At 51.8% G+C, this 23,908-nt stretch overlaps 11 protein-coding genes across 11 annotated transcripts; 5 read left to right on the forward strand and 6 right to left on the reverse strand.

Annotated features, from left to right (window-relative positions):
* Positions 1 to 387: 387 nt before the first annotated feature.
* Positions 388 to 993, forward strand: M438DRAFT_3106 (uncharacterized protein). Its single transcript, XM_029902429.1, has one exon. The coding sequence runs from the start codon at positions 486 to 488 to the stop codon at positions 957 to 959; it is 474 nt and encodes a 157-aa protein (XP_029765422.1). The 5' UTR covers positions 388 to 485; the 3' UTR covers positions 960 to 993.
* M438DRAFT_341031 (uncharacterized protein) lies at positions 738 to 3,625 on the reverse strand. Its single transcript, XM_029904410.1, has one exon. It carries the CDS (start codon positions 3,206 to 3,208, stop codon positions 1,028 to 1,030), a length of 2,181 nt encoding a protein of 726 aa, XP_029765423.1. The 5' UTR covers positions 3,209 to 3,625; the 3' UTR covers positions 738 to 1,027.
* Positions 3,626 to 3,894: 269 nt separating this feature from the next.
* Positions 3,895 to 4,673, forward strand: M438DRAFT_360762 (uncharacterized protein; the record flags this gene model as incomplete). The annotated part of the gene is made up of 4 exons (XM_029907461.1): positions 3,895 to 3,955; positions 4,010 to 4,036; positions 4,091 to 4,211; positions 4,264 to 4,673. 4 exons carry the CDS (start codon positions 3,895 to 3,897, stop codon positions 4,385 to 4,387), a joined length of 333 nt encoding a protein of 110 aa, XP_029765424.1. The 3' UTR covers positions 4,388 to 4,673.
* A 523-nt stretch (positions 4,674 to 5,196) lies between these two features.
* On the forward strand, positions 5,197 to 6,079 carry M438DRAFT_401384 (uncharacterized protein; the record flags this gene model as incomplete). The annotated part of the gene is made up of 2 exons (XM_029909536.1): positions 5,197 to 5,909; positions 5,965 to 6,079. The coding sequence occupies 2 exons, from the start codon at positions 5,197 to 5,199 to the stop codon at positions 6,077 to 6,079; spliced, it is 828 nt and encodes a 275-aa protein (XP_029765425.1).
* A 598-nt stretch (positions 6,080 to 6,677) lies between these two features.
* Positions 6,678 to 7,901, forward strand: M438DRAFT_360764 (uncharacterized protein; the record flags this gene model as incomplete). The annotated part of the gene is made up of 8 exons (XM_029907462.1): positions 6,678 to 6,789; positions 6,850 to 6,949; positions 7,053 to 7,091; positions 7,146 to 7,208; positions 7,263 to 7,304; positions 7,360 to 7,419; positions 7,474 to 7,527; positions 7,583 to 7,901. The coding sequence occupies 8 exons, from the start codon at positions 6,678 to 6,680 to the stop codon at positions 7,899 to 7,901; spliced, it is 789 nt and encodes a 262-aa protein (XP_029765426.1).
* Positions 7,902 to 9,212: 1,311 nt separating this feature from the next.
* On the reverse strand, positions 9,213 to 12,839 carry M438DRAFT_341033 (cysteine proteinase). The gene is made up of 4 exons (XM_029904411.1): positions 11,820 to 12,839; positions 11,041 to 11,769; positions 10,884 to 10,990; positions 9,213 to 10,835 (listed from the first exon to the last, which is right to left on the reverse strand). Exons 1-4 carry the CDS (start codon positions 12,450 to 12,452, stop codon positions 9,608 to 9,610), a joined length of 2,697 nt encoding a protein of 898 aa, XP_029765427.1. The 5' UTR covers positions 12,453 to 12,839; the 3' UTR covers positions 9,213 to 9,607.
* Positions 12,840 to 13,031: 192 nt separating this feature from the next.
* Positions 13,032 to 13,679, forward strand: M438DRAFT_330254 (uncharacterized protein; the record flags this gene model as incomplete). The annotated part of the gene is made up of 6 exons (XM_029903293.1): positions 13,032 to 13,068; positions 13,121 to 13,171; positions 13,228 to 13,259; positions 13,313 to 13,329; positions 13,407 to 13,516; positions 13,570 to 13,679. The coding sequence occupies 6 exons, from the start codon at positions 13,032 to 13,034 to the stop codon at positions 13,677 to 13,679; spliced, it is 357 nt and encodes a 118-aa protein (XP_029765428.1).
* A 320-nt stretch (positions 13,680 to 13,999) lies between these two features.
* Positions 14,000 to 16,593, reverse strand: M438DRAFT_330255 (TBC-domain-containing protein; the record flags this gene model as incomplete). The annotated part of the gene is made up of 2 exons (XM_029903294.1): positions 14,000 to 15,758; positions 15,812 to 16,593. 2 exons carry the CDS (start codon positions 16,591 to 16,593, stop codon positions 14,000 to 14,002), a joined length of 2,541 nt encoding a protein of 846 aa, XP_029765429.1.
* A 2,844-nt stretch (positions 16,594 to 19,437) lies between these two features.
* On the reverse strand, positions 19,438 to 19,942 carry M438DRAFT_330256 (uncharacterized protein; the record flags this gene model as incomplete). Its single annotated transcript, XM_029903295.1, has 3 exons — positions 19,438 to 19,614; positions 19,678 to 19,737; positions 19,790 to 19,942. The coding sequence occupies 3 exons, from the start codon at positions 19,940 to 19,942 to the stop codon at positions 19,438 to 19,440; spliced, it is 390 nt and encodes a 129-aa protein (XP_029765430.1).
* Positions 19,943 to 20,649: 707 nt separating this feature from the next.
* M438DRAFT_330257 (uncharacterized protein) lies at positions 20,650 to 21,157 on the reverse strand (the record flags this gene model as incomplete). Its single annotated transcript, XM_029903296.1, has 2 exons — positions 20,650 to 20,786; positions 20,839 to 21,157. The coding sequence occupies 2 exons, from the start codon at positions 21,155 to 21,157 to the stop codon at positions 20,650 to 20,652; spliced, it is 456 nt and encodes a 151-aa protein (XP_029765431.1).
* A 309-nt stretch (positions 21,158 to 21,466) lies between these two features.
* On the reverse strand, positions 21,467 to 23,811 carry M438DRAFT_3253 (cytochrome P450). Its single transcript, XM_029903087.1, has 6 exons — positions 22,987 to 23,811; positions 22,309 to 22,934; positions 22,147 to 22,258; positions 22,049 to 22,099; positions 21,893 to 21,992; positions 21,467 to 21,837 (listed from the first exon to the last, which is right to left on the reverse strand). Exons 1-6 carry the CDS (start codon positions 23,543 to 23,545, stop codon positions 21,777 to 21,779), a joined length of 1,509 nt encoding a protein of 502 aa, XP_029765432.1. The 5' UTR covers positions 23,546 to 23,811; the 3' UTR covers positions 21,467 to 21,776.
* Between the last annotated feature and the right edge of the window lie 97 nt (positions 23,812 to 23,908).

A 23,908-nucleotide genomic window follows, 5' to 3' on the forward strand; every position in this document is an offset into this window, starting at 1 on the left:
CTTAGACAACATGGAAGCTTGGTGCCGTATTTGTATAACTCTTATACCCCACATAGCAGAAGCAAGAGATATCGCTCTCTCGCTGACGTCGAACATGGTTCACCAAATGAATGACGGGCACGGTCGTGAGGATAAACCAATGGGCAATGAGATCGTGGATCCGACATCGCCCCCTGTGATGTTGCATTGCCCAACACCGCTGTTGAAATCACTCAGTGTTCACATCGAAAGAGGAGGAGAGACGAGTGGAGTGTGTGGAAGGTATGCACAAGTAGAATTGAAAGAGTAGAAAGATGTAAGAGAAGGTTAGGTATCGCACTGCCATGGATCCAGAACGACCTATTTCACCAATACCCAAACGAGAGACTAAGGCAAGCGCTACGTGATGAGAGATGAAAAGCGAATGATGCCTTGCCTTGTCTTGCCTTACGCCAGCCATTCATTCCCGATACCGTAGGTTGTGCTTCTCCTTGTTCCCTCCAGAAATGCAAACAATGCTTTCTTATCCACAACAAAAGAGATCAATCCAGCGAGGGTTGAGAATGTGTATGAGGTCTCGATGTTCTTTTCGCGAGTACATTCCTCCTTTCTTATTCATCCTTTCCAACGGAGGTGCCTTTCATCTTTTTGACCAGTTCCAAACAGGGGAGAAAAACATAGAAAAATGGGGTCGTGAACGTTTTCTTGTCGTTATAAATGGGGTCGCCCGACGGTTCATGTATGGCCGCTTTTGCAGCGTTCGGGCGAAATTTGGTAATCATGCGTGGAATCTGCGTCTCGAATGTGCCTGTCTCCATGCGTGCTCGCACATTTCGAGGAACAGGTCCCTGGGTCGGATGCTGGTGAGGTTTGGGAACAGAAAGATTTGGATTCGAACGCCGAGACTGCTTGTGTGCCCTATGTCAGTGGATGAAGGAATTTCCTTGCATTTGAACCACGACATGAATTGGGCGAAGTGACAGCATGATGCAATGTGATTGTCCATGCTTGTGAGGATGGGAAAAGTGTAGGTGAGTTCAAGTTGACTTCACCTGTGCAGTTTCTCCCAGCCATCCAAGTAATGCATGAGAGCCATGCCAACAACAACCACAATGAAGCCAGACCCGAGGGGCAGACCGTGATGGGTGATCTGTTCCTTGAGCTTGTCGGAAGAATCGCTAGAAGCGTCATGTTGCGTAAGAGGCATCTTTCTGGCAAGCAGTCTTTGAATCGAGGTGGCTTGCTCAGATGACAAAGCTGCATTTGCGTTGATGCCGGCTTCTGATAGCAGACTGTATAAGCTGCCCTCGGCGAAGGGAGCAGAGGCGTGGCCGTTCGATGCCGAGGGATCTGATTCGGCGTTCGAGCTTTGAGCAGTGGACAAAGTCTCTTGCTGGCGTTGGATTTCAGCATTCTCCTTGCGCTTCTGCTCAACCATCTCAGCGAGAGACTGATGAGCATCGTCACGCTGCGATTCGGCAGTCTCTGCGCGGCGACGGTATGCTTCCATTTGAGTCTTCATGTCATCCATGGCAGCACGAAGCCTGTCGAGTTGTGATTGAAGGTTGGGAGTATCATCTTGGACTGGCTCGTCCTTTGGAGACTCGTCTTGCTGGGCATTCGAAGAGGCATCTTCTTGATCTTCAGAGGTTTTCTGAGATGACTCAAGCAGAGAAGCCCTCTCCTCGGCGCTTTCACGAGCGTTTCTTTCCTGTTTGAGTTGCTCTTCCAACCCCTTGACACGATCCACAAGGCTGGGGATTTGATCCTTGGCAAGCTTCAGCTCATGCGTCAGAATGAGAAGAGCTTGTGAATGATCAGCCCGGGTAGGAGAGCCGTTGGGTGCCAAGATTGGACGAGCCGTTTCTGAGCGCATGAGAAGCGGTTGGATGGCAGGATCAGCTAGAGCCTTTGCGACGTCTGGCTTCTCAGGTAGTGGCGCCTGTGGTGGAGGAGCCGGGGGTTCGAACATGACTGGCGGCTTCGAATCGGACTTTTGCTGCTTGCCAGGTGAAGGTCTAGTTGACTTGTCTTGCTTAGTCTTGTCATCGGCGGCCAGCAGACCTTCGAGGCAAGACTTGCTGCGGGCGAGATCCGAAGATTGTTTCTTAGCAAGGCTCAGCTCGCGATTCAGACGTTTAACTATGGTTTCGGTAGTCACGGTGGACGGCCACGCACGTGTCCATTGCGGTTGTTGCATGGCACCCGAGTCTCTGGCAGCCATGACAGCAGCCATGGCATTGGCCTTTGCACTTTGTTGCGAAGACTGACTGTTGCTGCGTTTCATCTGATGGGAAGGGTCCATTTCTCCAAAGTTCAGCTCGGTACCTTGTGTGTAGATTCCAGCGTGCTCAACACGAGCAGCAACCTTGTGGTGGACAATCGTCTTTTGGTCCTCGCTGACGATATCGATTCCGAGTTCGAGAACATCTTGCTCACGCAGTTCGTGTGGGTCTGACTCCTTGTTTTCGGGTGACAACCTCTGACCATTGACGAAGGTACCGTTGGAGGACTTGACGTCTCTGATGTAGATCCTTCCATTGCGTTCGGCGTAGATTTCGGCATGCTGACGTGAGAGGACTTTGGAGTCGAAGAAGCCGTTGGCAGGGGTCGGGGCTGTTTTGGCGTTGGTTTGACGGCCGATGCGCAGGACGTCGGGGTAGAAGGGGACACTGATAGTTTTGCGCTCGAAGGTGCCGTTCATGGGGGAGAGATGGAGGATGGCGGGCGTGTCAGAAGGGGGCTGGCCGCCTCGAAGTGAGCCGCCATTTTGGGCGGTCGACATTTGTTGTTGTTGTTGTTGTTGTTGTGAGGGAAGCATTGGACCATGCAGCGCAGAGATGGCGGACGCAGCAGACGGGCCAGACGACGTAGATGAAACGGGTTGAGGGCGAGTGGTGGAGAGGCCGGCGGTGGGTTCAGCTTTACCAGATGGCCAGATGCCTCGTGAGCTCTTCTTGCGAGTTGTCCATGTGGTAGGGTCTTGGTTATTGGGCGAAGGCTGCGATTGAGACGAGGAAGCGGCCGAGATGGTGGAAGAAGAAGATGACGAGGCGGATGTGAGGGAGGATTGCGAGTTTGAGCGCTGGGCGCTCTTGCGGGGACCGGGCATGAACATCCTGCTCATGTCGTCCTGGCTCATTGCGGGAGATGGGTTAGTCCATGTTGCGCCGGAGCGGACGGAGCCTTGGGGCGTCTGGAATTGAACAGGGGGCGCGACTGCAGTCATTTGCTGCTGGCAGTTTTGGGGATGGCTTTGGTGGACGGGGAAAGCGCCGGGCCTTGGTTGCTCGCGTGTGAGTGCGGAGAGTTGGTCAGACTGGAGGTCGTGGTAGATCAGCCTTGTCGTTTGTCGATCATGTCCAGAGCAGTCGACGTGTCTCGGGCATGGACAGGAACAGGAGCAGAAACAGCAAGCAGGAGGGAAAGAAGCAGGACTCGAGCGAAACAATAATATGCAGGCAAGAAAGGGAGCACGTCGAGCGTCACAGAAGCCAAGTGCACAGACTGCAACCCAAGGTGCGAGCAAGAAAGTCCAAACGGCCTTTTGCGATGTTATCTCGACCCGTGCCGTTGGCTAGATAACTAGGCCGTCGGACTGCTGCCGTCGAAGATGCACAAAGTCATAAACAGAGAAGAGAATGGTTTGCGAGAGAGAGAGAAGTCGGATCACAACAAACAAGCAGGATCCCTAGGGAAAGAGCGACTGTGCCTTGTGTTTCCCGCTGCATCTCGGGCCAAAGTGGGGCTAAACTCTCTGTCAGCCACCGCAGTCCGTCGTTGTCCTTCTTGCACGTGACTGCCAAGCATTTCTCCACATTGGTTGCTCGTAGCTCTAGCCTCTGCGCATACCGAAGACTGGGAGCATCGATTATTCGTAACTTGTCACTCTTTGGATTATCTCGACTCGTCAATATGCCTGTTCCTGCAAGTGCGATGCCCGCTGGTGCCCATGGCCCTTCTACCTTTGACAAACGTAACTCGACCATTCCCCCGTCTTCCTGCCTCATGACATACTGACGCTTTCTAGTCAAGATGGGTGCCATGATGGGCGGCAGTACGTCTCATTCCCCTTGATCTTCTCCCACTCCGCCACTCACCACCCCGACAGGTGTCGGTCTCATCATCGGTTTCATCTTCGGCGCAACAAACATCATCAGATTCGGCCCTGGCCCCAATGGAATGTTGAGAACGCTCGGCCAGTACATGGCTGGTTCTGCCGCCACTTTTGGGTATGCTTCCCCTCAATCGCTACCTTCCAACACACGCTGAGACAGTACTCAGATTCTTCATGTCCATCGGTACAACAATCCGCACAGAAGGCAATTCGCCCATTGCCAACCAGGCTTTCGCCAACGCCTACCGCAAGCCTTTCATCTTGCCCAGACAACATGCCGCTCGTTCATAAGACTATGCAGCTCCATCTGAGCCCATGGCTGCCTCGCATCCATGCTTGCTGTTTCTGGGCTGCATAGGGACGTCTGCGACCCAAGACAAGCCACAGCCACAACCAACAGCCATGCTCCTTCCAGGTTCACACATCACACGACCTGGACTTCACTGTCCAGCAGTGGTAAGCAATGACCTCAGCAGTTGATTCTAGGTATTGTCTAGTCGTTGAACCGTTGTCAGCCTCGCGCGTCAAACCATCACGCCCGTATGTACTCTACTTTTATACCACTTCTTGTAGCAATATCATTCTTCTTTCTCTCATCTGCTCGTCTACCTTTCCATTTGTTCGCACGCCTCCTCTCAAGTTCTTTTCAGAAGCCCAGTTCTGCAACAAAAGTGGCCCACTTCGGAATCATTCGTATCGAAGATATCGTTCACTTCTCTCGATGTATGACCAGTCCTGAGTTATCCGAGTTGTAGCAATGCACAGAGAAGCAATATCTATTGCGCTCTCAGTGAAGGCTTCTTCTAGATGGCAAGAACCGTGCATTTCTCCAGCTGTACGCGCGACAGAGTTCAGCACATAGGGAGGCTAGAAAAGCACCTGCCTTAGACTATCCAACAACACAAGTAAAATCACATGTCAACTCCGCCTACCTGATTGAGACAACGCGCGTTTCGCTTCACTTTCAAAACATTCAAGCTCGCTTCGCATCTCAGATATTCAAGCTCACTCCAACACTGTCTCTTGATCGCACTTTCCTTACCACTCAACATCAACAACTCTCTTCCTCTTCCTTCTTTCCTTCCTCAGGCGCCGGCATCATGGCTGATCCCGCAAAGATCTCAGTCACTTTCGATGTTCCCATCCTCGGTCAGATCCTCGAGGCCGTTAGAGCTCTCGGGGCTCAATCAGCGGATTTCTCAGTCCGCCTGCAAGCGATTGAGGCCCGGCTGACTGTGGCACCCACGGCCGACGGCGCCTCTTTCATCGGGCCAGACGACAGATCGCCCTACCACCGCGCTGGCGACGATGGTCATATTACCCCTAGTGCCGATGAAGCCTTCGCTACTGCATTTCATTCTGCCACTTATCAGCCGGAGTTCGCTCCAGATCAGACGTCTTCAATCCCTAAGCACGTCTTCGCATCCAACACGCGACCTAGATCCGGCCGCCCAGCTGATAGATCAGCGCTCGGAAAGAAGCGAAAGCGCGCTGACAGTGATCAATCGGGTCGTACTGCACCAGGCTTCCAGATGAGAGAGTCCGCGAACCAGATCGAAGAGAACAGGAGAGAAACGTTGGCTCGTTCACGCGAGGCAACTCCTATTGCTGAGGCACCTTCGCGCTCAGAATCTCCGTTAGACAAGAGAGATGCCGAATCCACCTCAGATGGTCTGGACTCTATGCCTCCGCTCCGCCCACAACAGGCGGCTTCGATGCTACCGCCTCGAGCTCGTTCCCGACGCCATCAAAGCCCACAGGACCATCAGCCCGGTGAGAGTGTCCTTGAAGCCGACGAGCTTCCCAACATCAGGTATGCTGAATCCATGGCACATGGCACGAGTGTGTTATATACTGACAAGATACAGTCAGAGTGGCAGAGTCCGCAAACAGACGCCTCGCCAGACCGGATTCGTTGGATTGCCTACCAAAAAAGAGATCAATCGCGACTCGAGACTGACAAAGCGAGGTGGTCAAAGATAGGAAGATCAACAGTGGATGCTAGAATGTAGTTGTGGAAGTGTGTTATGCAGACAGACGAATATGATGAAGCGAGGAGATTCGTAAGGCAGGGAATGCAGGGTATGCACCACAAACAAATGTCAGAAGTAGATAAAGAATGGTGTCATGCCATAGCTCACGGAGGAAAATACGAATCATGAGAACCAGAATGCCCACTGTCCACTTGAGATTCTGATGTCTGCCTTCCTATTTCGCGATTGCTGCTTTTTGTCACAGGGTAGTATACTAATCACCAAGGCCTTGTTTGCACTTGCGTAGAGTGCTGCTGCCGTCACTTGCTGCACATAGGGTGCCGGCTCACTGTTGCGGACAGAAGGTTGGCGATCTATAAAACCACATTCTGTCCACTCCGTTCTCTTCTCTCATTACCCGCTCGGCTATCTACGCTGGCTGATATCGGAATTCCCTACATCACGGGATGTGAACACAGCCAAGAGCCACTCTGGCTCGCTAGAGGAGTGATGTGAACAGCGCTGTCGGGACGCGCTTTTGTGTTCGTTTCAACGCTGACCTCGATTTCTTCTGGTGCCTTTTTTTTTTGTCTATTTTCTGACTTAACATGGCTCCATCTTTATACAACACCATCAACGCCGCCTTTAAGAAACTCTATAGGAGGTTTCAAAGACTCGAACAACGCGTTAAGCGCATCGAAGAGCGCCTGGACATCGAAAGTATGTCTTCACCCTTGGAAATGCTCGATTTTAACGATTTACTAACGCACGTGACCCAAGATCAGGATGACCACCACGACAGTTCTTCCTCGTCGTCTTCAGACGAAGATGTGATCCGGCCTGAGAAACCGGCCTCTCAGCGTGTCCCTCAGTCTGAGACGTAAGTTCCACCCACATCCTTTTACTCCTACATTCTTTGACCCCCACGTCCTTTCACTACTACCTTCTTTCACTTCCACGTTCGTTTGCTGATATTAGTCCAGCGAGGTTCCCGAGAAGGGAAAGGGAAAGGAGAAGGAGAGGTACACGAAACTTCTACACACAAACATCTTAGCTCGAGACTCACAGTTCTGCAGACGCGCAAAGCCCAAGAAGCTCGACAATGTCACCTTCGAGAGCGGTATCAATGGCGAGTTCAAGTATGGCCATCTCTCCCCAACAAGTCGACAAGCCGAGAACTGACACATCTGTAGTATCTTCGCTCGTCCCAAGGGCACGGTGAAAAGTCGCCCAAAGTATCACCTCCTCGAACACGAAAACCATCGGGTCACGATACTGACACCACCATAGGACCACTCCCGCTGCCGTCGAAACCAGCAGACCTTCCGAATTGAACGGAAGCAGAACAAGGTACGTACACCTGCATGTACAAACACGGTCAGCCAGTATCTGACAGACATACAGACCCGCCCCTATCGCTCATGGGGCCCCTAATGACGATGACGACAACGACGATGAGTAGGTCACTCTCCCACAGACAACTCCTTCAAGCCGTGATCTGACAATCAAACAGGACCGCCCCACTCTTGGCCCCAGTCAGTGACCATCACGAGGAGCCCAGCAGAACACATATCACCCGCAGCGCTGCCAGGAGCCTAGGTCTCGACATTCTCCCCGTCAACATGGACGATGCCGACCGCAATCCTTCCCCATACAGCAAGGCAAAGCGCGGCAATCCTAGCCGCGAGACCGGCAAGAGCAATTCGAAGCGCAATCGCTCTGACGGAGATGACGGTTCTCCCGCAAAGCCCGCTTGGTTGTCTCAAAAGCGTAGCAACGGTCGCTTCTCAAAACGAACCGAGACTGAACGGAACAATGAGCAGAAAGGATAGAAAAGCGACACGAAAGTGGCTAGAAAGACCGCCAGGCAAACACACCCGCAGCCGACATGAAGGAATGGGAAGGCCGGTCGCGGCATCACTATCAAGAAATCAAACACACTTCTCTCGAAACTTACTGTTTTCACCGTGTAAAATTACCATCAATCATGTCGTACATATGTGTGGTAAGACAAGAAATCATTTCTTCGTGCGCATGAGAAATTAGGACGTGAGGTCAAACCAGGCTTCGCGTCAGCCTTCCTCGGCGTTTCCATCTTTGCAACATTTTTCTTTTTCTTTTTCTTTTCTTCCATCTTCTGCACCACCAGATATTGACTACTTTCTATGTTGACGTGACTATCCTAATCTACACAGAGCGTGATCATTTTTGTCGTAAAGATATACAGTAAATAACTCTTACAGTTATCATGAATGCATAAACAGGCGTTACATTTGCCTTCCTCGACGTCCCCATTTTCGTAACCATTTTCTTACTATTTCTTTTCCTTTTCTCACACTTACTACAAGTACATACGCTTCTGCCATGTTCATTATACTACTGAATAAAAGAATATATTTCTATACCACACATCTCGTTTTTTTTTACCGTAGAAAAACACCTTTCCACCACTAGTTTTCTCTACTAAATTTTCCACCAAATATCTATACTACAACTTTCTTTTACTCAAAATCTACTACACAACTACTGCCATCTACTAAATATCTATCTCCTATCTCTTCCCTCTAGACCTCTCCTACTCCTCTCCACCTCCCCTACACATCCAAAAAGAAAAAACCACATTTCCCCTCCAGCCTCCCGCGATAACAAAACGGGCAAGTGGAGAATCGAAAAATCTTCCAGAATGCCAGCGGTGGATTTAGATTTCCGAAATGATTAGGGTTTCAAGATTAGGATTGCAGAGTTGGCGGGATAAATTGTATGAATCTGGTTCTTTGCAATATGGGATTTGGGGAGAGGGAAATGTCGATAGGAGAAGAAGAGATGTTGGCGAAGTGGGTGTGGCATGAGCTGGCGGTGAGAGTGGCGATTATATTGTGATGGAGGTGCAACAGGGATGCTACAGAACTGCAACAGAACTGCAACATAGCTACAAGTAGCAGGATGTCGACGATATTACTCACGCAGAAGTCGACAACTAGCATCGCCATATGATCACAACTGAACCTGCCGTACGACATGCTACAGGACAAGCCCCGACAAGCCCCGACATGGTCGATAACATCGTTCACACTGCTCAACACTCCACATACCACAGGGGACATTTGATCATTGAAGAAGATTTTCCTTTTTTTCATTCACAACCACAACACATCAACATCTTCATCTATCCGAACGGTCGGAAGCGACCGCATGTTGACACACATTGTCAATACAACCTTTGCCAACTCAATCCCTGTCACTCCCTTCTCTATGCTATAGACACATCCTCCTCCCAACTCATCCTCCCATTCATAGCTTCGTTAGGCCAAAATATAAAACCTCCCCAGGCGTGATGAATTCGTCTGCATTCTTTCCCTTCGCCGCCTTTTGATGCAAATGCAAACATTAGGCTGGATCCGGGCCATGCTTGACCGGATCTGCAGCCAGTAAACCCTCGCCAGTCGTTTCCTCGTCTCCCTCGAAGGGCCTTGGGTCATTGCTCAGATCTTGCAAAGATCGAGCTTTTGCAGAAATGTTTCGATGAGAGAAACACTTCTCAACCCGTCATCTTTTCGTACAACAAGATGTATGCAACCTTGTTGTCCTTGACGCTACTCTTGTCCTTGGCCAATGGCGTGCGCTTGCCAGATGATGAGCCGTTGGCGACGGCAGATGTCCATGTAGGCTTCTTGTTGGCGCCATTGACCTCGTTCCAGCTTCGTACACTGTCCGTGTCATCATCGCCATCAAGACCTTCGAACAAGTTGCGCTTTGAAGCATCCTGGTCGGCCTTATGCTGTTCGAGGGCGCGTGCCAGTACCTTCGGATCTTCCTCAGAGCCACCCTCTGCCACATCCTCAGGGCGGATGCGGCGGATGATGGTGTCGTCCACGCGAACCCATTCACGCTCATCTTGACGTAGGATGTCAACAGTGTAGTGACCACCAGCAGCGCTCTTACCGTGGTGGTAAACGACCGAGGTCAGACGGTACTTGGGAGCACCACCCTGAACAGCCAAACCACCACGCTTCTGAGGAGCGAAGACATCCTTGGGGATCTCCAGTTCGAGCGGGTAACCAACCTTCTTCCAAATCTTTTGTGTACCACCAGTGTTGTCGTACTGGAAGCGCTTCAAATGAAGAATCAGGACAGGAGGCAAGCTCTCAATGAAGACTTGCTTGACAGCAGTCGTGCCAGGACCACGAGGCGAGCCAAAGTCCCCAGTCAAAGTCTCCGGCTTTGTGATGGCCTTCAATGCTTGGATGATGTTGTTGACGTCCGGAGCACCGATGTCCAATTGCAAAGGCTGGTAGGGTTCCATGGTGACTGAGTTCTTCAGGCCAGGAACACGAAGCTCCGAGCGAAGGGATCCTCCAAAAATGCGAGTGATAGGAGTAGGCAAGGACTCGCCACTCTGACGGGTGACAGATTGTTTCTGCTTGGGGCCGACCTCGAGCCAGCCAGCATCAGTGTTGGCTCCTGAAGGGTTGCCAGAAGGCGAGGCGGGCTGCGCGGATTCGTCCGAATCCACTCCGGCCTTGCGCATCACAGTCATACACTCATCGTGGATACCATCAAGCAAGAAACCAAGGAACTCCTCGGCATCTTGCTGGTGACCACGTCTCATGGATGAAAAGCGAGGCAGCTGCTTGATCGTATCGTAAACATATTCAGGCGTAATGGAATCACCGTACTGTTCCAGTTCCTGGTCCTTAAGGCGCATGCGAAGCTTCTCAGCAGACTCTGCGCTGTCAATCGTCTTGAACTCTCTCATGAACATAATCCTATGATAGTCAGTATCATCTCCTGTGATCCAAGCAGACCAAACTCACATAGCGTCGACAAGAGGAGTATCACTCTTGAAAGAATGAGCAGCTCTCTTGCTGACCTGATCCAGGAAGTTGTAAAAAGGCATACAGTATACAAGTATTTGAAGAATCTGAAGAGATTAGTAAGGCACTCTGTACCAGGATTTGAAGCCCAACGTACCGAGTTCATATAGCACATGTTACCAGTATTTACAAGTCCCCTGGGCTCCAAAAAGGCAATCTTGTCATTGTCGTCAACATTGAACTGCTTGAGAGCGCCAGCAAGGGTGCTGGCTCTTGAAGGAGGTGCACCATTAGTCGGGGAGGCACCGTTCACTGCAACGGTAGATGCAGTTGCGGCAGCAGCTGCTGCTGAATTCTTCGAGCGCATCAGATCTGCCCATGACTTCGGTGCAGCCTTAGGTGCGGGAGTGGCAGGCTCAGCAGGGTTTCCTTCGGCGGGTGCGTCAGCTTGAGCATTGGCAGGTGCGGATTGCTCAGTGGTGCTGGCAGGAGTGGGCACAGTCTCAGACGAGGCGGTCTTCGGTCTGACGGCGGGAACAGCAGGTACGATAGGAATAGCCGGTCTTGCATCTTTCTTGGCCTGGCCCTGGGGGGTTGCAGGTTTGGAAGATTCTGCGGGAGCTGGCGAAGGAGCAGCTACGCTCACATCGGCTTCAGATGGAGCTTGAGATGTTGCGGGAGTTTCTTGAGCCGACGGAAGCTGGGAAGGGGCGGCCACAGTCGAGACGTCAGATTGGTCAACATCGGCGGCAGCTTCGGTCGCAGGAGCGCCACCTCGTGATGGCAAAGTAACGGCATCGTTACTGGCTGTCAGATCCTGTCTCTTCCTTCTACGCTTGGATGCCTTCGCAGGAAAGGGTTCGTCGGTGACCGAGTACCAGGGTAGCTACGCGGGGTGAGCAGTGAGCGGGAAGGATGACAGACTAGAGAACTTACGTCGGGGTAGAAAGGCATGCGGCGTATGGCAGGCAGAGGCTGAGCGGCGGATGACCTGCGTGAAGCGGGAAGAGATGGTGTTGAGGTCTGTACCGAGGCCGGACGAGGCGAAGGCAAGGACTGAGGAATCGAAGTGGCGGGTGTCGGCGGAGCATGGTACAGAGGCGATTGAGCAACGGGAAGCTGATGCAGGGGCGATTGAGACGGAGCGGGCGCAGGAGGGGCCATGTAGGGCATGCTCGTCTGTCGCGTGACGGGCTGAGGCATGCCAGCCATCTGCGGTTGCGAGCTAACGACTACAGGCGAGCGCGGAGGATACTGCGGCTGTTGATGTTGCTGGTACTGATGCTGATGGTGTTGGTGCATTGGGTAGCCATAAGCCGGGGGCATCCAACGCTGTTGCGGAGCGTAGCCCATGTGCGCGCCGGGATGGCCGTAGTAGGCCTGGGCGCCCGGGTGGTGAGCATACTGCTGGGCGTAAGGGTTGTGGGCAACCTGTTGCTGGTGGAACTGGTGGTGGTATTCCTGCTGGCGGCGCGATTGACTGTGGTGTTGTTGCATGGGAGAAGAGTGAGCAGGCAGAGCGGTTTGCGGAATATGCGATGGCCCTGCCGGCAGATGATGGTTCATCATGCCGGCGGTTGACGAGATGTGGATGGTCGCCGCACGTCAATTTGGACTGACGTACTACGGCCAACAAAGGTGCGCTGCTTGTCGAGGAGTTGGACGCGTGAAGGGAGCCAGATTGCGAGAGGATGGCAGCAGCGCAGAATGCAGAGCGGTGATGTGCAGCAACTGGTTGACGACGATGAAAGACTCAAGTGGTCAAGGCGCCAAAAGTCGGCGGAAGCTCAAGGGAGTCCCGCTGAGTGATCGATGACCACGATTTCACCTTGCGGTCTTTTGCTTGTGAAGATTATTATCTTCCGAATGAGGTAGCTAGCTGTTCTCTTGTTCTCGCAAGACGCATTGAGAGATAGGGAACAAAGAAGCTGAAAGCGACTGGCTGCTCTTTCCCTTCCATGCGCGTTTGTCTCTTTGTCTGTGACGACGCTGCTGCTGTTTCTGACCAATCGGCGCTAGCCAACTATTACCTCCGACAATCTGCCGCTGTGGAAGGACCGACGACAGCCAGACCTCACCATCGCCGACCTCTCTAGATGTGAATAGTGTCGCTTCGATATATTCCTCCATCCAAATTCTACATTTACAATGGTTTCAAAGAAGGACATGCGCAGAGGCGACCTCGGTTCGACCCATCTTCATCATCATCTGCGGATTCAAGTCTGACCACGCGACAGTCGTCCCCTATGCTGAACCAGCCAGCGCAAAGAGTGATGGCGATGTCACTGGTACATATAATCGAATTACAAACATGCGAAACGTCATCTGACTTGCGTAACTATAGCTGTCTTCGGAAGCACTCTTCCCATGGCCGCTGTGAGTACACTTTTCAATCACCTAGTCACATGACTCGACTGACAAGAGGCCAGATCTTCACCAGAAACAAGTAAGGATTACCGACAACATCAATCTGAAAGAAGTTCTCCTCGAAGTGGATATGACACTGACATGCCCCCTCTTCAGGATGATTGGATGGGTTGCTGTCATCTTCGCTGTTCAGAACTGGCTATCAGAGACCCCCGAGTCCGCAAAGAACGGCTCGACACCCGGATACATGACCGTCGGCATGGCTCGTAAGTAATTCTGATTTCTTCCCTCGTCATCTCCTTGCTAACATTGGGAATAGTCATGTCAACTGCAGTCGCATATCTTCCCCTCTTCATGCCTCCTGTTGTAGCACCCGGCGTCGGAAGCGGCACCGAAGCACCCGCCGCTGCTGCTGTTCCTACTCCCTGATTTTATTTTGTTGTAAAAGATACCAGAACTTGTATATCATTCTTCCGTTTGTCTCAGACATTAATTTTTATGGTGTACCTATCCTGGCCGAGTGTCATATCATCGTCGTTCAAGAAATCAGTGCACTTTAAAATGGCTCACTGCGAGACACTCAAGAAGCAAGAAACGAACAATATAGCATTTTTGATCCGAAAATGGGAGGACAGGGGGGTATCTAGCGAATAAAAAAGCAACAGCAAAAGCAGCGAAATGCAACCTCCGTCTTCTCTGGCAAACAACCTCGCCCAAAGGCCTCAACAGTAACCTTCGTCGAGTAGCGCCTACAACGTCTTAGCAGCTTCGGCTCTCCTCTTCTCCACACTCTTTGCCGTGACAATTGGTCCGAGACGCGAAGATGCTTGGATCAATCCGTCAATAGTGACGACACCTCTTGCCATCTTTCGGTCCATGTAATCGTACACTGCAGCAGCCGAGTCCAACTTCAACAGTTCGTCTTCATTGAGCTTCAGAAGTGCGATAGCTACATGCAGAAGGAAGACTTGCTGGTTCTGTCCAGGAATGCCTAGTACAACATCCCAGACACGGAACAGTGCCTCTACTGATAGAGTGGAAGCGAAGGCTGTTAGGAACCAGTTTATCGGCACTGTCTGCTCATCCAGGACGTCGAGCTCATCGAGATGAGTGCCCAGACGAGGGAGTAATGTGCGGATGTAGTGACGTAGTACAATGGTATCAGCACGCGGACCTTGCCAATCGTGTTCGGCTGTGAAGTATGATGCAGGCAACACTTTCTCGATGAGGAAGCAGAAGACCCAGAAGGCTTGCTCAGTAGTCGGCATGGCGAGTAGAAGATAGCCAGCAATAATGTTGAAGCCTTGACAGTATCCGATGTCCTTGTTTCTTATGGCGAAACAACCGAGTAGCAGGGCTAGCGCATCCTGATTCTTCTCTTTGCGAAAGTATACATTGTTGGTCAGAGTGCGTGGGGTGTCCATCTCAATGTCGTGCAGATATCGCTGATCATCAGGATGAGTGTAATATTCGGTCGCCAACATGGTGAAGTCCTCGGGCGAATAGTGAATGCTCGATTGTGCACTTTCCAGCCAGATCTTGGCACGCGTCTTCATCGGAATACCGTCAAGAACAAACTTGACGAAAGGACCACTGACGCCAGATTGTGCAAGATTAGCAATGCCTACAGTACTGGTGCCCATGGCCTCAACACGATTCTTGGGTACTGTTTCTGTCGTGTTGGTAAAGATGCGCGAGAATCTGTTGCTAGCAAGCTTCGGCTCTTCCACCTTGGCCATCAGTCTGTCGTAGGCTTGATCTCTGGCAACTTGGAGTTGGGTGTACTCGACCGAAATCTCATCACGTAGACGCTCCGCATGGGTAGTAAAGTCTGCAGGATCACAAAGCTGCTCCAAACGTGGCATTCCATCATCAGTGTCGACCGATGAGATACTAGCACTGTCGGTCATTTTGGGTCCATGCAGTTGGATTGGAAGACGAGAAAGCAGAGCTTGCTTAGTGACTTCGAGTGTGAGGAACTCATGCCATGGACGAGATTCCTCATTGGTCTCAGCGTTGCCATCGTTCTGGGCATCTTCTTGAGCTGCTATGTCAGTAGCCTCTTCATCATCTCCTTCTTCGATAGAAGTAATAGAAGCTGAACGTGTACCAGAAGTAGCGCGAGTGACGATGGAGGTAGTGCGACTTTTGGGCACATATCGATGCCTCTCCAAGGACCAGAGCCACTGCTGGACACGAGGTCCGTCGATGATGAAACCATAATTGTCAGCGATGAAAGCCCGGAAGATAATCTTGATGACTTTCATATCAAGCAAAGGTGGCGGTAGATCCTCGTTCTCGATTTTTTGTTCCATCTCAAGAGGCTTGTATGATGACATTGAATTCGAGCGGGTGGACTGGGCGACACTCGGACTGCGAATACCCAGCATCCTAGGGTCCAGCATGGAAGCAATTGAATGCCGGTTTTGTTGTTTTGTAGGCTGACGTAGTGAGCCTTGACCACCGAAAAGGTTGAATAGACCACCTCGTTGCTTGGGCATCCTGTTGCTGTGATGTTGTTAGTATGGGAAGAGAAGGAATGCTCGGTTGCAAAAACTCACGTATCGACCTTCAAGTTCGTACCAGAATGGCGAGGAGCACGAATAGTGGAAGATCCAGAGGGAAAACTGGGACTAGCCGAGGTATCCTTTCTTACGAGAGGCGGAACAGAGTCTTGCGAGTTTGCAGTGACTGTAAGCGAGTCGGTCGAAAGAGTGGCTTGAGCCTCGCCAAACAGATTGTCCGATGAAGCAGATTCCAGCTCTTCTTTCAAGTCGTTCGTAGCGGCCTTCGCAAAGACAGGCGAATCCCGCACCGTCCGGTCGGCTTCCAATCGCGACATCTCATGGACAGCCATGAGATGGTCCTTGAACAGTGTACCAAAATCCTCTACTTTTCTGCGAAGCCTCGAGATCTCAGCATCGCGGTCGCTAACGTCCTTGGCCAGTCTTCGGATGACCTTGCCTGCGCCACCTTGACGCTTGACGTATGCTACGACGGTCTTGTCGTCTGCATTTTGTAGTACTTGCGGATTGTTGAGCTGATCGTTGACGTCGTTGAAGAGCGGTGGGCGTGATTCGTCCTTGGGAGCCATGTTGAGAACGTTGATCAGGGAATGCGAGGCGGCCGAGACTTGATCGAGTGGTCGTGTGTCCTGCTCAGAGCCAGAAGCAGCTTCGGCCTCAGTCTCATTTCCTGAACTGGCAGCGACTTCGCCGTAGATGTCTTCGGCGAGAGAGTTTTGCCTATCTGGAGCGTAAATGGAACGGGACCGTTTGCTGGACGAGTATGACCGAATTGAGGCGTCGTCTCGGCTGCCGTGATTGCTGCCATTGCCATTCATGACAGACAAGCCGTTCGCCGTAGTGCTTGCATTGCTATTGTAGCTCGAAGTGATATTGTTTGGCGGCGAAAAGGGTTCGAAGGATGTAAAAGTCGTGTTCTCTTGTGGTCGGCCTGCACTCTGGAGGGATTGATTCGATGCTCGGGCACGCGGTCTGATCCTCTGAGTCGATGACCTTCTCGAGGACGACGCTTGACGCCGGATTGGCCGTCCAAGGTCGTCCATGATTCAATGAATGCGCTGAACGGAGATGTCTGTTTCTTGGGCAAAGAAGACGACGACGATGGTAAACATGATTGTTTAAACCTCCTGCTGATCCATCCAGACTAAAAGGTTCGGTCCGATGAGCTTTCCCCGCTTCCGCTGCAAACCGTCATCGAGAGCCATCCCTCTGTCTCATTTCCACGAAGGGGTTCGAAGGGATGCCCAATCTCTCCTGCATCTTGAATACGTGCTATCTCGACCCGCGCGACCATCTTTGCAAGCGTCATCATAGCCTCAATCCTGTTGAAGCCCATCGCTCTACAGGCTTCAATCTATATCTCCTGGACGACACGCGCAACCCACGCTCTGCCAAGCTGAGCCTCAAGGCATGACGTTTAGCGGCCTCAGAATAGATGGAAGGCGCATCGCAGATTCTTCCAGAAATTTTCTCCCAATCTAAAGAAGACTTGAAACATCCGAGGACAGGGTGACACGATGGTCCGGCGCCGAGTCCATGGATGAAGGGACAGATGGATATCGGTCCCCGAGATACAATACCTATCGTCCCTCCTCCACAGGTTCGCGGTCATCAGGGTTCAACGGTCCCGCGTGGTCCTGGATGAGATGAACCAGTTTCGAAACAGCAAACGTCTACAGAGTCGAGCAGACATCACACAGACTATCTTGAGATGTCCGGACTCAGGCTTAGAATGCATTGATGCCCGATGAGTCTGCCGTTACAGATGTCGCTATATGAAGCCCCTGACAGGATGCGCTTGCGCTTGCGCAAGGCTATTGAGCGGACGTTCGACTGGCAGATATTATCCGGTCGGGTGAAGCTGACCATGCATCCTATCTGAACCTCTCGTCCGTTCGCAACCTGGACCCATCAAGAGTTCCAGCGAACAGCAAGATCCAGAAGCTCACTGGCTTGAAGCAGGTACTGTTGAAGTGCTTCTCCATTGGCCCAAGATCAGGGACTGCGGCAGTCGCATGATTCAGTCAACCGGCAGACTCTTTCTGTACTCCCATGGATGCAATCTAGGATGGCCACGTTCTGGAATCCTAGAAGCGTTCTGCAGCTTGCATTGGGGCTCATGTAGCCAAAACTTGCAGTCAATTGCAACAGCCAATGTCTGGTAATTACTCTCTCCAAGCTGAAAGGTTGTCACCGTTCGAAACCCGGCATTCAGCACATAGAATTCGATCTCCCGCGGCACTTTGGGGTCCGGCAGAATGGACGATCTGCCCTTCGAAGCTCTCAAGTGGCTTCTGAAGTCCCAGCCATGGCGACGTCTCCAGTATTGCCGAAGTTGACATACGAATTCGTCGGGTTGATTTCTGGAAAGATGTGTTTGCCCCATATCTGGCCTCTTGGATTTTGTCACCAGTTGTGTGTTGAGTATCCGGTGTCGTAGTATGCCTCAGCGCAGTACTCGCTGAACGTGATCATCTCGACCCCGCAGACGTGGCCTCGTGGGCGAACTCGTACAAAGAGCTCACCATCGCATTCCTCAATGTCTGTAGAGGTGGCGCGACCGAGGTCACGGAGTGAACGGAACAAAGCTTTGACAAGCGTTCTTCATTCCTTGCATTGTCTTTGTTGAAGAGTAGTCAAAGCACGCTTCCAGGACAGAGTATGCTGATTGACTGTTTCGCATTCAATGGATGTACGACAGTCCAAGGAATATCAAAGAGGAGTCCTCAGGCTTGCCTGATTGTACGAGGTCGAAGCGGTCATTTTGTTTCGGAGCCGGCCAGGCATTCTCTTTCTGGTCATTTGGACGGGGTCGTAGTTGACACAAGCCATGTCGATCAGAGGTCTTCTGGAACTGGGCAACTTAAATCTGTTCTTCCTGCTCAGAACAATCAAGCGCTCATCGTTCGGTGGCAGTTGGCTCTTTTCGACCAGGCCATCGCAAGAGCGCATATTCGCAGAGCTTGTCTGTACAGTCGTTTTGGAAGACCCGAGAGGGTTTTTCGTCACAAGCTATCGACCTGGAGCGGAACCGAGTCATTTGTCCGTCAGAAACGTCGTTGATCCAATGTGCCGTCCGCCGTGTGGAAATTGATGTCGAGAGAAAGCAAGTCGTGATGGAAGACGTGTGAGAAACGAGAAGCTGCAAGTTTGTCGAAGACGGACGTGACGTTGTCTTCTATTCCTGATGCTCGAGCATCTTTGGTGCGCGTTGCGGCGGTATTGCAAGGTCGACGGCAGGAAGACACAAATCCAGTCCGTTTCTCGAGCAAGCCGGACAGATAAGAAGCGATTCCTTTCGTCGGCCACATCGCGCGATGGAAGGATGCGTCTTCCTCTCTCACCAGGGCTCAGAGAACCTCGTCTCCGAAGATACGCTCCACGTTCTCATGCGCTAGAAGAGTGCATGAAAATTCGTGGGATGGTCGAGATGTTTCAAAGAGGTAGTGAGAAGCTTGCCGAGAGCCAACCAACCCTTGTTATCCACCATTCTCGTAGCTCATTGTCAAAAGGCACGAATGAATCGAGTTTGCTTTGAGTGTCCACTGGAGATGTCTGAACCATCTTCTGGAGGGGTTGAGCCTCTCGCCATTCACGCACAAGATACGGGGCACAGCACAACGGGAGCAGTGCAGCAAGTTGTTCCAATGGTATTCTTCTATCTAGGAGTGTTCCTTGTTCTCCTTCTCTGCCTTGACGGCCTCATTCTTCTCCTCGTCCTTCTTCTGGGCCTTGCTGCCGGGCTTGATGTTGCCCACGAGGCGTGTGAGGCCAGAGGCCACCCAAGGGCGACGTGGCTGCTGCTGCTGCTGCTGCTGTTGTTGGTGTTGCTGCTGCTGCTACTCAACAATCAGTATACCACCCTGAGCCTGTCGGGGGATGAGAACATCAGTATCACATACCTCTTGCTCGTCGCCAGCGTCACCCTTGCTCATACGACCCTGTCTCTCCTCATCCATCTTCTGTCCTCCCTGTTAGCAATAGCACCCTGAGAAATCCCACGAATCCACTCACGGCAAGCCACTTCTGCAGCTGCTTCCTCTTGTTGTGAGACTCGAGCCCCCATGCTCGGCTGGCCAGACCGGAGAGCTTCTTCTCGAGGCTTTGGCCGTGTTCGTTGGCCCAGCGGTTGGCCAGACCGGGACCGGGCTTCTCTTCTTTGGTCATTGCTTCTATCGCTGTTAGTATGGCTCGTATCATCTGCAGAGATGCATGACATACTTTTGTTGCAGTGGTGGTGTGATGAGAGCGAGAAGAGGAGGGCGCGCGAAAAGCGCAACTCGGGTCAGGCTCAAGAAGTCGAGGAGGCAGGAGCGACGACAACACCTAGCGCCTGAACGGGAGGCGACCGCACATGCATGTACCTGCCAACCCGAAGCAGCAGAAATGCACGATTGAGTTGATTTATCTCTATGGGTCCAGAGAGATGATGCTTTGCAACTCCTCGACTCTCGTATCTCGACGGAAATTCACAGTGTTCTGAAAGGCATCTTGCATTTTGACAGCATGTCCACGAATTGATCACAGGCACAAGACACAAGAAGAGGAAGGCACAAGTCAAGCAGCGAAAACTGTAAATACGAATAAAGCCAGACTGGCGTGGGTGGGGTATCATGCGATAAACTCCAGAGAAAAAACAACGAAAAAACAACAACCAGCTGCGCGGCAGCGATTTCTCATGCCCTCGTATACTTCATAACAATATCATTGCTCATGGCATCATGCGTAGCAAACGGGAGACCGATCTTGGTTGATGACGATGATGAAAGCTCAAAGTCTCAATGTGCGGGTCGATGCTGCAGGCATAACACGTCAGAAAACACGCCCATGACACGTTGGACAGGGCACTCAACACGTACGCTTGGGTTCCAAGTTCACTTGCCAAAGACGTTCTTGACCTTCTTGACGGCATCGTCGAGGTTGTCGATGATAACGTCACGCTTGCGCTTCTGAGGGCCAGCGTAAGGAGGGTAGGTGCACTTGCCGGTGCCGTACCAAGGGTCGTTAGGAGCTGTGAACGATCATCAGTATCGAGCAAGGAAGCGAAGATCTCAAAAACTTACTGCCGTTGACGCGGTAGTAGTCGGCAATGTGGTCCTCAGGCAGCTTGCGGGCGTTGGCGGCGACTTGGATCTGAAGGAGAGTGATGTTGCCAGACTTGTATTCGGGCAAGTACTTCTTCACGTCGAAGGCAGTGAGACGGGGCATCTCCTTGGACTTCTGAGTAGCGAGGGAGTTGAGGCTGTCAACGCGCTCCTGCTCGAGGTCGTTGGCGCTCATTCTGCTGATGCGGTCGTAAGACTCATCAAGGGCGTTGATGATGTCGCTGAAGGTGGTGCACTTCGAGCTGGTGGAAGGGTTCTTGGGAGTGTGGGTAGGCATCTTGAGTGATTGAGATGTTTGATAAGAAGAAGGGTGAAGAAGGTTTGTATGATGTTTGAGGTTGGTTGCAGACGAAGGATGCGTGTGCAGGTTGTGAGAAAAGATGGGTGTGGAAAGAGGAGAGTGGGTGGATGTGAGAGGAAGACGGAGAGCTTGGATGGTTGGTATAGACGGTCCAAGCTTGCCTCGACAGTCGCTGGACGCCCAGACTTTCACTTGTTCGTTGTTCGACGAGCCTCCGTCCAATCACATGATGATGACATCGTCGACGGCAGGGTCCTCTCGATGGTCGACATCGGGTTGTTCATCGCCTTGGAGTAAGTCACAGTGCCTGGTTTCGATAAGAGTGCCTCTTGTAGAGTGACCATTGGGACCATTAACATCTACTTACTGCACATGCCGAACGGTGTCGACCTCCGGCCATGAGGTAAGTGCTATTAGCTACAGACGATACAATGCCCTCAGAGCTGGAAGTACACACCCGAACCGTCGTCAATAGCTCCGTTCGCCAGAGAATCCTCAGCCATAATCCTCTGCTCATAGCTCAGTCCGTCCGACACATCTCAGCGATTTATCGCAGCACCTTGGAACGAGAGAGCGCTGTAGGTCAAACGTAGCTCTACGATGGCACATTACGCTTGACGAGTCTCACGTTCACACCTTGCTGCATCACGAACCAGCTGTAGAATGATGATTAGCACGACGGTCGAACGATACAAAGACCAAGTGACTCACAAGCACGTCTCTTTCCACTCTGCGTTCTGATCGGCGAGCTCAATGTTATAGTGGAGGAACAGGGTTGGTATCAGCTTGGACATCTCCATCCAGCTGATATCTGAAGCGGACATGGTCAGTGACAGATCAGGACTCTTCGCAACAACAGCCACTTACTCCTTCCAAGGCACATTCGAGCACCTGAGCCGAACGTGAAGAAGAATCGACCTGGCAACATCAGTATGGTCACCACTTGCTGCCTCGAGTCGACTTACGCATATCTCCGGTATCCTCCTTCAGCCAACGATCCGGGCGGAAGTCCTCGACATCTTCGCCGTAAACTTCTTTGTTTCGATGAATCACCCACGGATTGGCACCAACGACGGTCTGCAGTAATGTCAGCTTAGCTGTCCAAAGTCAAAGCTCGAGGAACATACTCCGCCTGGAATAAAAGTGTTAGCAATGGTGGCGCCGCCAGCTGGAGTCACTCGAGGCAAGCTCATGCCCACTGCTGGGTGACAGCGTAGCGCCTCATACATGACGGCCTGCAAGTACGGCATGGCATCTGCCTCTGCCAGCTTGACGGGGTTGCTAAGCTTTCCTTGCCTTCTGAAATCGTCAATCTCCTCGATCAGTCTTTGCTTGTACTGCGGGTTCTTGAGCAGGTAGTAGATGATGGCACGAGTGGAGATCGCAGTAGTATCGCTACCAGCGAAGATGTTTGAGGTCGCCATGCTGATGACAGCATTGTCGTCGAGTTCGCCAGGCTTGTCGCTCTGTGCCTTGTGCAGCTTTGAGAGGATGTCTTTGCGCTCGCTTCCACGATCCATCCTGGCGGAAATCTCTTTGGCGGCTAGGGTACGAAGAGATCCATGGCGGTTGTTGAGAGCAAGACGATTGCCGATGATTGGCATCAGGCGGTCATGAAGCCAATAAAGCCATGGGACTTGTCCGATCCATGCGGCAGACTGTAGAGCGCCCTCGATCTGTGCGAAGGATCCATCGTCGGCCTGAGCGTCCATGAAGCCGAAGCTCTTCGAAAAGGTAATCTCTCCAATAACGTCTTTGCAACCGATTAGTCAGGTAAGTATAATGTAGATGAATATTCTGCCTACCGAAAGCAAAGAGCTGTGCCCATTTGCCCATGTCGACAACTTGATTCTGGCGTTCGCTCATTGCATCCAAGAACCTCTTCACGCTGTCGTCGACGTACGGCTCCAGATCCTTCAAGCTTGTCATCGAGTATGCTGAGCTGATCAAGCTTCTCTGCTTGCCATGCAGCTTCTCGTCCTTCTCCGCGAACAAGTCAAACTTGCGGTGGCCTTGCCACACTGAATACCAGTCACTCTTACGAAACTTGGTACCAGCGCCGTAGATGGTCTTGATGGCTGAAAGGTCCGCTATGCTGACTTCGTTGGGGCCATTGCGAACGATAGGGCCGTGCTTTTCGTGTAAAGCGATCATGGTTCTGTGCATGTCACCGTCCCAGCTGTGCTTCGTGATCCATAGTCGAGAGAGACTGGCCCAGAACGGTCCGGGGACGGAAGCAAGTGGATGGAAGAACCTCTGATATACGACGTACGCCGATACACAAGCTGTGAGGAAGAACGATAGCAGGACAATGTTAGAGGCTTGTCCTATAAGCGGAACGGTCGGGGATTGAATTGCAGGCATTTTGTCAAGATTGGTCAAGTCGAAGCAACGAGATGCGGACGGGTGTCCTCTAATTATATGACCTCCCTACTGTGTATCACTTCGGAGAGTTCAACGAGCAGCCCTACTCAGGACGATGATTTGACGTCTGTATAAGCTTTGGAAGATGGGGGAACTCATGCCGAACCCTGAGGTACACCATATCAGGCTAGTCAAAGCTCATCTGACCAACGAGAAACCTCCAGCGATGCAGGAAACAGAGAAAGGAAGACGGATCATGTTCGCACCGAGAACGAGTCTAACGAGAGATGGAATCCTGGAGGTAAACGCGGGGTACTGCGATCATGGGGAATGTGGAGGTCCCGGCTGACTAATCAACAGGCC

The sequence above is a fragment of the Aureobasidium pullulans genome (assembly GCF_000721785.1).
Source record: "Aureobasidium pullulans EXF-150 unplaced genomic scaffold scaffold_1, whole genome shotgun sequence".
Classification (NCBI taxonomy): Eukaryota; Fungi; Ascomycota; class Dothideomycetes; order Dothideales; family Saccotheciaceae; genus Aureobasidium; species Aureobasidium pullulans.